The sequence below is a fragment of the Lethenteron reissneri genome, chromosome 43, assembly GCF_015708825.2.
Source record: "Lethenteron reissneri isolate LAM-NWPU_2019-01 chromosome 43, ASM1570882v1, whole genome shotgun sequence".
Classification (NCBI taxonomy): domain Eukaryota; kingdom Metazoa; phylum Chordata; class Hyperoartia; order Petromyzontiformes; family Petromyzontidae; genus Lethenteron; species Lethenteron reissneri.
The window spans coordinates 5,658,882-5,671,741 of NC_083821.1; the positions used below are offsets into that span (position 1 = coordinate 5,658,882).

Consider the following 12,860-nt stretch of genomic DNA (forward strand, 5'->3'; position numbering starts at 1 on the left):
TTTCAGTTTAAAACTTCAGTTAATGTCTTCTTTTTCCCTAAAGGAACCTAAATAATTTTTAATGGTCACGGTAACAAGGGACCTTTTTTTTCACCCAAGTGGAATTGTGACCAAGTTTTTCAATGTGCTCAACACAAGCGGTCACTAGATTATGTCCTTACGTTCCATTACATTGCTCTTATAAGCTTGAAACAAAGTGCACACTACGGAGCGACGGATATGCAATACTTTTTTTTTTACGAGCAACCAGCAAAATTCTTTCATCAATAACACATCCGCGTGGTCAAATACAAAAAAAAAACTTCGTTTGCAAAAAGTGGTAAAAATATAGCATCTTGGAAAAACATCGGAATACTGTGTAAGTGGGATGAAGAACGTAACAATGGTGTAGCGATGGCACATTGGTGATCTCACCGTGCCATGAACCCTGCGCTGCGACCCGAGTTTGATTCCTGATAACGGGCATCATCAGCGGCGAGCGATATCCACAACCGGTTCTGTGGCCTTCAATGCACCAGCCCACGCTGATCAGGATGGTGAAGTACGGTCATATAACTCACACCACTGACACGTCAAGCGGAAGCCTTCAATCCAGCAGTCAAGTGACCAAGGGCTGTACATTATTCTTCAATTATTATACTCACGGTTAACCAAAGTCGTCACCGCACGAACGTGCACAGCATGTGAATATTCCGTTACATTATTTCTTCATTTAAACGACCAATTACTGGATGAAAAGTGTCCGGAGCAAAGGTAATATGTGGATATCGTTAAAAAGATTAATATTCTTAAAAGTGTTATAATGCAAGTTTCAGTTTTCCAAGATGCAATATAATTCATCGCACTCGGGGGGCTAAGCACCAACCGTTTAGAAAACACATTTCAAGTATTGTATTAAAATATAATTAAAAAATTACGTTAATAATAAAAGAAATACAGTAACGTAGAGCCGTGCATTTCAAGCAAATCTCCATATAATGAAGAAACAAACGTCGAATTCAAACTCGTTAAAGTTCCTGCAATGCGTCTATCACATTCGCGAGCTTCACATCGCTAATGGCAGCAGAGGTGCAATCATAATAACCCGACATGACATTTACCAAACCAAGGAAAAGCACCGTTCTTCGTGTAGTTGTTACTGGACCACAACAACAAAATGATTCAATCACGATTCAGTTAAAACAACCCAGGCCTCGGACATCCACAACGCCTGGCCTACCGCTGCCTTCGAATACAGCAACTACCGAAAGCACATGCGCTCAGCTTCCGGAACATAGCGTTCATTTCAATGAGGTGGTTAATTCGGTCAAACGCGTGTGAAACAAGCCCTGCCAAAACACAGGTCCACGCATCTCCACATTGCCTGGCCTACCGCTGCCTTCGAATGCAGAAACTACTCCCAAAAGCACATGCGCTCAGTTTACGGCAACGAACGATCGTTCTAATGAAGGTGGCCACAGCAAACTTTAATTAAGTTCTGCCAACCATGGGCGATTTCCCTTGTGTGTTGCAGAAAAAAACGAGCGCAATGGATGCTGAACTTCTTTCGCGCCGTACGTCGCCTGCCGTGCTAATTGGAAGTGCTATACATCGTCGACTGCCTGCTTGGATTCGTTTTAAGAAAAAACGTAGCACAACAACTGGAGCACGTTTCAAGACCGTTGCTTTTTCCATCCTGCCATACGAACAAAAAATCAAAGCTTCCGCAACAATTACTTTTTGGGAATCATGTACAAAAAATTAGCAAGGAATTTAGATGCGGATTGTACAAACACAACACCTGCAAGAATACCAAACGTGAAGAGTCTCAAGAAGCTTCGAATTACGTTCCTGGTGGTAGTTTCAGCTTTTAGAGTTGTATTATTTAAGTGGAATACAACATGGCTCAAAGACTACTGCGAAGTCTTTAACAACGTAGAATGACGATCGCAGCCTCGGATATACTGCAGTCGGAAAGAAAATTGTACAGGACGAAATCCACCATCAAGTTTAGTCTAAAAAATAATACGTCACTGGCGCTGTATCAAAGAATATTCCGTGAAGATCAATTCAGAGGTTGTCCACGCTTTGAGTGTCTGTTTTTGTGCAGAAGAGCATACTTGTGATTTGTATTTCACATGCGGATAACCCCTGGTGTGTTCACGAAGAGATCCGTTTTAAATATGATGTGTTGTTGAAAGGCTTTGAGGCTAGGACGTTAAAAGCATGAAACTTGCAGATTTTTCCCAAGTTAATACACCAAGTATCATTATTTAAAGTGTAAAAATGTGGCTCAGAACGAGGTCTAACATTAGGTCAAAGGAACATTTCATCAGACCTTGTACCACGAGATGTTTTACCTGCCCCAATTGAAAGGCCAGGCACGGTGCAGGTGGTGCATGAGTGGTCACTCATCCCGATTAGGAAATTTAAACACAGCATGGGAGCGACAACACGTGCAATGTGACCACCCGGGCTTGCTTCACTATTAACAGCGAGCTATGGACCTGTCAGAGAAAGAGAGATTCAGGGGCATTGTACAAGGCCATGGCTTATACCAGAAAAACCAATTAAGATGCTACAATTTTTATTTTTTTATTAGCACCTCACGAGACTTTTTCCTGCACCAATTCCTGCATTTTTCGTTTCCACCATCTCACGGCTCGTTTAAAATCAACCCAAAACCAAAGCTTTGTTTTGAAATCCTGCACACACCATACCGCACCACGTTGGTTTCAGATCACGTTTGACTCAAACTGTGAACGTTTTGCTGGACAAGACCAGAACAATCGCCGATAGCGATCACAAAAGCCCAAACGCGGACAATTAAAGCATTTCACGGCCAGAGATAAGCATCGCATCACAATACTATCGGCAGAGAACTAAAGCCATTCTCGTCACTAATGAGCCTCCCAGTCCCTTTCACATGCTCCAGGCTGCTACGCCGGGGATTGCTGGCAATCCCCGGGCGATTGTGCCGCTTGTAAAAGAGAGCAAATAAAAGCGCGTCATTCGTAGGGCGGCGTAATTAAGTGGGCAAGAGAACCTTCTCGCAAAGATGAACGCAGCCCGTCACCCGCTAACGAACCGGCGTGGCGAGGGCCATGAGAAAGGTGGAGTCGCCAGTGCCGGCAGCGGACAACAAACCAAACGGCGGCGACGCTCACCGATCACCCACCCACCCCGCCGACCTCAACGACCCTGACAAAAATCAAACCCACGTACACACACGCAACAACGAGTGCATCGTACAACTCGCGTACGGCCGCGCGCTCCGCGAAAGCTCACTCCGCATTTTCACCGGGCGCCTTTTGTCGCCGAGCCGGACTGCGGGTGGAGCGATCTCCGTAAATATTTCTTCCCCGGGGCCCATTCAGCACGCCGCGAGGAATTCTCGCCACAACCTGCGCCAAAGTTGTGGTGGGGCTGCCGGACCCTTTGGTTACGCCCGGACCTGGAAGGGAACATCTGGCACGCGTCCGTGGAGCCCGCGAGCGAGGGTCCCCCTGGCGTGTCTCGCACTCTTTCATCATCGTCACCTTCGCCGCTGGGCGTGGGCATGGGTTGGTGTCGTGGGGTGGGGTAGGGGGGGGACCCTCGATGGGGGCCGCTCGGCCGGGAGACACCGGGGGCTCCTCACTCGAAGGCCCAGACTTCGAGTGCCCGCACGCAGAAGTCGTCGCGGGTGCCCAGCGGCTCGTTTTTGAACGTGTGGCAGCGCCGGCTCGACCCGTGGTACAGGTCGCCCCCCAGCCACAAGCCAAACACGCCGCTGAGGAGGGGGGGGGGCGCAACGGGTGGGGGGGGGGGGTGGAGAGAAATCGTGCAGGGATGAGGACGCATCAAAGTAAAAAAATGCCGTTCAGCCGATGTAAGGAAAATTGGATAAACAGGCACTTTTGTCCACAGACTTCAGATGTTCAGATCAAACAACCGTTTTACGTGTTTCATTCTCATAGAACGCAAGCAGCTGAAAGAGTGATGCCGTGCTAAGCACTCATTAACTGGGGTATTAAAATGTGTCGCTGGATGGCGGATGAAACGATTGAGACTCACTCTCCACCACCAATGACCAAGGAATCCTTATCGCCGCTGACAAAGAAAGAATTTTCTCCCGTCCACCTGAAAATCTGAAAGCAAATAAAACAATACAATTAAACGGGTTAATAGCAACAACAAAAACACATGTGCAAAACTTCAATGGCCTGCACTTCTGGATAATATAATAATCGTATTCTTTCTAAGTAGGTGGCTGAAAGTCTCCTTTTTAAGGGAGCGCTCTAGATAAAATAAGTACAGATTGCAGCAATCGTTTAATTAAAATCAAGCGCATGTTTCTAAATGTGGAGGGAAAAACCAGAGGACCCGGAGAAAAATCCACGCGACCACGGGGAGAACATGCAAACTCCAAATATACAGCAGCAGGCGTCAGGGTCGGGATCGAACCCACGACCTCCTGTATACCAGGCGAGGGAGTTAACATCTCGCCACCGTGGTGCCCTAACCACACTCGCCATACACAAACCTGCCGATCAACTAAATTTAGCAAAACCATTTACGACGCCAGGTGGACAAAAACAGAGCGATTTTATAAACTTGCACCATTGTTTCAACTGACCAGGCCTGGGATAATGAATCTAACCCCCCCGACCTCTGGCCAGCAATTCAATTGTGCGGACCACAACAATACGACAGCATCCCCCACAACGAAATAAAAGCAGCAAAAAAATCTAAGAACGTGTGAGAAAAGCCATTTCACATTTCACGAACAATCGTCTGTTTTGGAAAGGCTACCTTAAAGTCCGGATTGAAGGTGAACAGGAAGGTTTCTCCAGTGCCGTAGTAGTGGTCGTTGCATCGGATCGCGGAAGATACGAAAGCCCCGAATATCTGCAAGTGCATGGGCACACACATAAGCAAGTCGAAACACGCAGGAAGACGAAAGATCACGTGTGCATCCGCTATTAGACTGTTTGGAGGGGAAAGTGCCGTTGCTAGTGGGGGGGTGGTGTTGGTCACAACGCCGGGTACTAATCTAAGGTTGAGATGACCCCAGAGAGGTAAATAACTTGCTCAAGATATTCATCAAACTCAGGTCACCAGGTTTTGTAATTCAGTGCACTAACCACGAGACAACTGCTCCACCTAACATTCACAGACATACAAAACACAAATCTACATGTTAAAAAGGGAAATTTGTGATTGTGTGTGTCTGTTCGAAATGTTTAGCATACTTCCCGACATGCAACAAACTTAAAATTTGGTATTTGTGGGTAGCTTCCAGACTGTACACAATGCAAAAAGTATAAAAAATAGACTTTTGTATTTTGGAGGGAGGGATATATTTTGCACGGCAAGTGAGCGGTGACGTCACATCTGAGACGTCACATCAGTGACGTCACATCTGTGACGTCACATCTGTGACGTCACATCTGTGATGTCACCCGCATGCGGCAGCGTCACACAGTGTGCCTGCTGACGTCACGCACCCCCCCCCCCCGCCACCCTCCGCGTCGGCTGCGTATTAATCCAAGACAGGAATCCAAGCCCCGGGAGAAGCCGGCTAGTAAAGCCAGTACCCATATAGATCCTTTAACATACCATTGGGGTAAGTTCTGTGAGCGGCCATCAAAGAACCGGCATGGCGCATGAGCGGGAGGGTGGACAGCGCTATGCTTGGCCACCTTCATCTCCCCAGTGCTGATTGTTTAACACACCACACCGGGGAAGAAATTCAAGTCCGAGTTGACCTAGACGAGTCCCAGAACCGGTTCAAATATTTGTCACTGGTGTTGGCAGTGAGTGGGAATCGTACTTGAGTCAACGGGTTCATAGCGCAGCACGCTAACAGCTACACTACCGCTCCCCACTCCATATATATATGTCCATATGTGCAAGGCAAAGACCCCTATAGCCTCAACAGAACGTGCTGTTTTGCGAGCACCTACGAAGGCCGGCACAGTACGCGAGGGGGTGGGTGGCCAACACCACGCACAACCGCCTTGGTAAAGCTCCCCACGTGTATGCAGACGCGCGTGCACACACACACACGCACTCACTCAAAGCACCCACACAGGGACCACGACACATTCATCTCACATTTCATCACGTTACTTCCGACCAATGGAATTTTCCTTTACTCGACCGCCGAGCACCCAGACGACCCCTCCGCTATGCAACGCCGCAAATGCGCTCAAGCCGGCAAACGCCGTGCAGTTTAACGGACGGCGGAGGAAAAAAATGATCTCGGCAAAGGGCAGCAAGCCGGTAAGCAGCCGAAGATCGCGTGGGTCGGGAGAAAGAGGTCAACATGTCCAGTTGAGTGGGTGGGCTCGTGTTCAGGCCAGTCGCTGCTTGTTTCATCCAGGCCGTCACGCAACACGCGCCTTGCACCTCCACGGCGAACGGCGCCTGTCTGTTCCGAAAGGTTCTAAAAACCTCTTGGGCTTGGGACAACGAGAAGCCACGTCGCCGAGTTCCGTGTGGGTAAAAGACGAGACTTTCATAGCTCGCAATCACGAGCACGCCCCTATTTTCTACAATAGATGAGAATCGCTGGATGCCGCTGACATCGATGACGCAAGCCTGCGACACTGATGTCGCCGGAATGCAACATGGAGATGGAGGTTGGTGAATCGCTCAGAGAAAGGCAGTCAGTGAGAGACAAACACACATCATCCGGCAACACAGTACTGTCACAGCAAGGGCAGTCTGAGGCTGGGATTTTAGGTTTCCACTCATCACCAAGCCCCCACTAAGGCCTAAAGATGCCCGAGGGGTACCAGGCAAACCTGACTTGAGATAAGGCTTCATTGTACCAGACTGCCGCCGTTGCTGTTTGTAATCTTGTTGTTGCGGGTGTTGTCGTGTGTGCCGCTGCTGCCCGAGGCATACCAGGCAAACCTGGGCACAGGTGGTGCATCAGCCAGTGATCTCAGTTAGGCAACTCATGGCACCTGGGGGTCTGTCCCGTGACCTCCTGCCAGCGGGCGTTCGACACGACGCGCGGCCTCAACGTGCACATGGCCTGGCACAAGCGCCGTGGTGACGTCACTGCCACTTAGTGGCGAATGGCAGCTGCTGTTGCCATTGCTGCGTGTTTGCTGCCGCTGCTGAGCAAGCCGCCTGTTCTGCAGCGAGCGCGGTTGGTACAGAGTCGCAACCTGCGAGCCTCAAGGCTCTACTACTCCCCGGTGACATTCACTGCAGCGTTACATTCACACTCCCAATTCCACACCCGTCGAACCCCTTATCAGGGCCCTATCTCATTAATTACAGACCAATTCAGACCTTATTGGTCACCCCGTGCCCTTATAAATATGAAGGTTCATCCGGCAAACAAGTCCCATCACAAGCGAGAAAAACAAACAAAATACGCAAAAAAAAATTGTTACTCAATTTCCCTGTACAAGAATAGGGGGAAACCGCATGGATCGACAGATATGCAATTCGCCAATTGCCTCTGTGGTCTACGGAGACCGGGTGAAAGAAGGGTGAATTAAGCAACAGCTGGCGATGAAGTCACATTCGCAGCCACACCCAAAAGTAATTGTCAAATCCGTTTTGCCAGAGGCTGCTACATGTATGTGATCTTTATTTAATATTACACATGAGAGCCAATTGAGATACAAGAGCCGATTGCTTCAGATCGTTGAGGAGCTCCATATTTAGTTGAGGAACCCACTGCACTACGAACCCGCTACTCCAAGAACCTCCTTACTCAGAATAAGAACCCCTCATCAATCAACAAACTATACGTTTCAATACAAAAACCTCCGACTCGGTTTTTGAATCCCAAACTCAATAAAATATACATCTACTCAATGTAAGCATTCCGTACTCGGCCTGTGATCCCGTCTTAAGTTTTTTGTCATTTTCTGTTGTTGTATTTCCCCACAAACATTTCCTAATCGTGCGACCAAAACTGCAGCAGCTCTTTCTCCGACGTCAGCAATTCTCCAGCTGTATCTGTTCCACCTGATGACGGTCGCTTGCGTTGCGATCGAAACGTCGTGATCTATTATTTTTCTACCTACGTGACTTTACCGAAAGAACCAAAGGGTAATAAATACTATCTTAACATGTCAAATCCAGATTTAACATGGCATTGTTAATGTGGTGATGAATTTTAAGGAGAGGTTGTGGCGGTGTTGGTTGGTGGCGGGTGGGGTGGTGAGGTGGGGGTGGAGGGTGGGGGGTGGTGAGGGTGGAGGGTGGGGGGGTGAGGTGGGGGTGGAGGGTGGTGAGGTGAGGGTGGAGGGTGGGGGGTGGTGAGGTGAGGGTGGAGGGTGGGGGGGTGAGGTGGGGGTGGTGGCGGGTGGGGGGGTGAGGTGGGGGTGGAGGGTGGTGAGGTGAGGGTGGAGGGTGGTGAGGTGAGGGTGGAGGGTGGGGGGGTGGTGAGGTGGGGGTGGAGGGTGGTGAGGTGAGGGTGGCGGGTGGGGGGTGGTGAGGGTGGAGGGTGGGGGGTGAGGTGGGGGTGGTGGGTGGGGGGGGGAGTAGGCGAGTAGGAGGGGGTGGGGGCCGCCCACCTGCCCGTCGGTGTCGCACACGACAAGCAGCATGGGTGAGTCGGAGAGCAGGGCGGAGCGGTACAGTGTGCCCAGGCTCGTGCCGTGCTGCGCCGTGCCGTACAGCAGGCTCCACGTGTAGCCCACCGTGCGCGGGGGCAGCTCCGGCACCAGCTGCGGGCAAGAGCGGCGGACGGTGGCGGCACGCGGTTCAGAGGGGTGGTGGTGGTGGGGAACGCAGCAGGGTTTTGCGTGCAATCCACAGCGACACGTTTATACGCGGAACACACGTTGTTGGATTTGTCGCGATCGGACAGGGAGTCCGTTACTGATGTGTAATGACCAGCGTGAGGGGGAGGGTGGTCAGCGCTACGCTTGGCCACCTTCAACTCCCCAGTGCTGATTGTTTTTACACACCACACTGGGGAAAATTTTCAAGTCCGAGTTGACCTAGGGGAGTCCCAGAAACGGTTCAGATATTCGTCACTGGTGTTGGCAGTGAGTGGGAATCGAACTCGAGTCATCGGGTTCGCAGCGCAGCACGCTAACAGCTACACTACCGCTCCCCACTCCATATGTGCCAGACAAAGACCCCTATAGCCTCAACAGAACGTGCTGTTTTGCGAGCACCTACGAAGGCCGGCACAGTACACGAGGGGGTGGGAGGCCAACACCATGCGCGACCGCCTTTTTATAGCGGTCCTGGGCCTCCCCTAGGTCGACTCAGCCTCAAATGAGTACCTGGTGCGGTGTGTAAACATCGCCACTGGGGAGACAAAGGCGGCCGGGCGTGATGCTGGCCACCCACCCCCTCGTGTGCCGTTCCGGCCTTCATAGGTGCTCGCTAACAGCACTTGTCCCTACAGTCTGTTAATGCTATACGGGGGATCTTTATCTTTGTCCATGTGCGTACCTTTTCAATGTGGTGGTGCTGCAGCAAGTTGCTCTCAACGTTCAACGTCGGCCACATGGGCTCCGGTTCGCTGTCGGTGAGCGTGTGGAGACTCTGCCTCCTCAGAGCCTCCTCCAGGGTCACGATCTGGGTGACAGGAGTACAAAGACAAAGATCCCCCATATAGCCTTAACAGACTTTAGGAGCAAGTGCTGTTAGCGAGTCGCAACTATGAAGAAGGTGGCCAGCACCACTCTCAGCCGCCTTTGTCTCCCGAGTGGCGATGTTCACGCAACCCACCAGGTACTCATTTGATGCCGAGTCGACCTAGGGGAGGCCCAGGACCGGTTCAGATAATCGTCACTGGTGTTAGCCATCAGCGGGAATCGAACCCGAGTCGCCAGGTTCGTAGCGCAGCGCATTAATCGCTACACTACCGCTCCTCACGAGTACACACGCGCACCACACACACACACGATCACGAATTCCATCAATAAGAAAATTAACAATTCCAATATAAACTACAATAAGTAATTCAACAAACATACACAAAGTCACCCCATTGGTGACTTCTTATCCTTGCTTTGAGGTTTCTGCTTAAATCCCTCCCCCTGGCCTTTAAAAATTCCTTCCTTAATTTAACATCTCCCTCTTCTTGCACACGTGGTTAGCCAACATCGTACGAGTTGGCGTCATATTCTTGTCTTACCCGCCGGTGGTACTTGAGAGATGTTAACTACCTCGCCTGGTGTACAGGAGGTCGTGGCTTCGATCCCGACCCTGACGCCTGCTGCTGTATATTTGGAGCTTGCGTGTCTCTCTCTCATCATCATCACGGTGGCTAGGAGATGTTAACTACCTCGCCTGGTATACAGGAGGTCGTGGCTTCGATCCCGACCCTGACGCCTGCTGCTGTATATTTGGAGCTTGTGTGTCTCTCTCTCATCATCATCACGGTGGCTAGGAGATGTTAACTACCTCGCCTGGTATACAGGAGGTCGTGGCTTCGATCCCGACCCTGACGCCTGCTGCTGTATATTTGGAGTTTGCGTGTCTCTCTCTCATCATCATCACGGTGGCTAGGAGATGTTAACTACCTCGCCTGGTATACAGGAGGTCGTGGCTTCGATCCCGACCCTGACGCCTGCTGCTGTATATTTGGAGTTTGCGTGTCTCTCTCTCATCATCATCACGGTGGCTAGGAGATGTTAACTACCTCGCCTGGTATACAGGAGGTCGTGGCTTCGATCCCTACCCTGACGCATGCTGCTGTATATTTGGAGTTTGCATGTTCTCCCCATGGCCGTGTGGGTTTTTCTCCGTGTCCTCCGGTTTTTCCCTCCGGATGATCGCTGCAAAGTATGATCTGTGTTTTGATTTAGTGTGCTGATCTTAAAGGTGCTTTGAAGTTTTTTTACACTGTGACTGATGCTCCTGCTGTTGTGGAGTGACTCATGCAGCCAGCTATGGCAGCAGGGTTTTGTGGTACATGTTGTTTATGTCGTTTATTGTGAAAATTCGGTCACAATTCCTATGATCACTGTTACATTGCTTTTATGGCTTTATTTTGGTGATTTCGAAAAGTTTTTTGGTTTGGCCATGTTTGTTTGTTGTAGTACGGAGTTAGACTGATGGCCTTAATCGAAGTTGTCTTGTGGTTGTTGTTGTTGTTTGACTTGCATCCCACTGGGATTTTTGCACACAGCGTTGGTGTACGGTGCTTTTTCTGCAATATTTTGCTGTCTTTTATTGGATTTTCTGTTTGCATATAGTCACATAGTCACTTTAAGATGTTTTCTTGTTAATATTTTTGTTTTTTGTTTGTTGCGGTTGCACCCGATTCAAGAGCCAAATGGCTCACAGGGCTCTACCAAATAAATGAAACTGAAACTGTTTAGAGCATTTGGCGGCTATGAATTTCCACCTGATAAGCCACTTCGTTGGGCTATCATTTGTGGCCAGGTTGCTTCTGAAAAGGAGCTATAGAGCTAAGTGGGCCTTACCTGGTAAAATAAAAAATGCATAGTATGGTTTCAGAATGGTGCGTGACCTGGATGTTGATTTCCTAGACCGTGTCTACTACGAAGTGTCTGCAATGTGATGATTTATTCGCTGCTCTAGCTTCCTTTTTTTCCCGCAAAGATCCTCCGCAAGTCTTTCTGTAAAAACGGCTTAAGGGCTGCATTTTTCTTACTCCCGCATGAACAATTAAAATCAACCAATTGTTGGTCGTCTCATGGAATTCAAACTTGCATATTTGATTGCTGAAAAGATGGAATTCAACCAAACGAAGTGCAAAACCTAATTTAATGTGAATTTTACGTAGTCACTGGTAACTGAACTCAGGGCCATCAACGTGCTGCACTTGAGAACCCAGCACCACATTCCTCCTGCGGAGGGAGCTGGTAGGAACGTTGGGTTGCTCGGTCAATGGCCAGGGTCAACGGCGGCGTGGTGTATTCCGCAAATATGCCCGACTGTGAGGGCGGGCACAAGCCGGCGTGAGTAGGTTAAACGTTGAGTTTTATAAGGGCACCACGGGGTGACCATCCCCTCCCCTCCCCACCCCGCCCCACCCCTCCCTCCCCACCCAGTCCCACCCTGCACGACGGACGGACAGACACAATAATCCCCTGTGGGCTGGTGTAACCAGGAGGTTCCTACCAGTATCAAGGGTGAATAAAGCCCAGTTGTCAACCCAGCACTACCACCTCATTTGTGTCAGTGTGAAGAAACATGCAAGTATTCATGATATTTCCACTAATGACTGCCTACAATTTTGTCATCAGACTAAACCACCCTGAATGCATTCATTCATTGTCAGATTTCTAGAAGCCAAGCTGGCTGAGCCTGGTTAGTACTTGGATGAAAGGCTGCTTGTGAATTCCAGGTGTTGTAGGCTTTGGACCGCAAAGTATGCAACAGATAGTATCTCAATCCGTCTCGAGTGTTCTTGCCTAAACAAATGCACGAGTTGTCTCCGGGTACTGTTTTTCTCTCATTCCAAATCACCCATTCATGGAATTGGTCAGACATATCCAAAGATTAAATTGGGGGCTCTCCCCTGTTTAAATAAAATCCATCAATACCTATTTAGATATTTAGATTTTATTTCCACAGGAAGGGCCCAGTGAGCTCTTTGGCACTATTTCATGGGCAGAAACTTTCTATAAGAAATACCGGCGAGAGAAAAAATCACATAAGGAGGCATTACTTTGGGTGTGTACTTCGCATTGCAATACGAGCATCGTTCGTGTCGCACCTCCCAGTCCATAGAGGAGTCCGAGTAAAAGTCCTCGATGGCCTCCAGGGCCTCCGCGTCATGCCGCTCCAGAACCACGAAGCCCAGCTCCCCCGAGCCATCACCACTGCCGCCCCCGCCGCCGCCGCCACCGCCGCCAGCACCACCGCCGCATCCGCACACCTCCGGCGTCCACTGAGCGAAGAACGTGTAGAGCTGGTCGACCCTGCACGCGCACAAC

The 12,860-nt window shown here is 49.9% G+C and overlaps 1 protein-coding gene across 6 annotated transcripts in view; it reads right to left on the reverse strand.

Moving 5' to 3' along the window:
* Positions 1-215: 215 nt before the first annotated feature.
* Positions 216-12,860, reverse strand: part of LOC133353195 (oxidation resistance protein 1-like) — a 66,565-nt gene continuing 53,920 nt past the window's right edge. For all 6 annotated transcript variants that reach the window (XM_061569244.1, XM_061569246.1, XM_061569243.1 and 3 more), the window contains 6 exons: positions 12,641-12,845; positions 9,400-9,525; positions 8,508-8,660; positions 4,774-4,869; positions 4,036-4,109; positions 216-3,751 (listed from right to left, as the gene is read on the reverse strand). In XM_061569244.1, the coding sequence (XP_061425228.1) occupies positions 3,616-3,751; positions 4,036-4,109; positions 4,774-4,869; positions 8,508-8,660; positions 9,400-9,525; positions 12,641-12,845 (790 nt within the window). In that variant the 3' untranslated portion in view covers positions 216-3,615. The remainder of the gene's footprint in view (positions 3,752-4,035; positions 4,110-4,773; positions 4,870-8,507; positions 8,661-9,399; positions 9,526-12,640; positions 12,846-12,860) is intronic.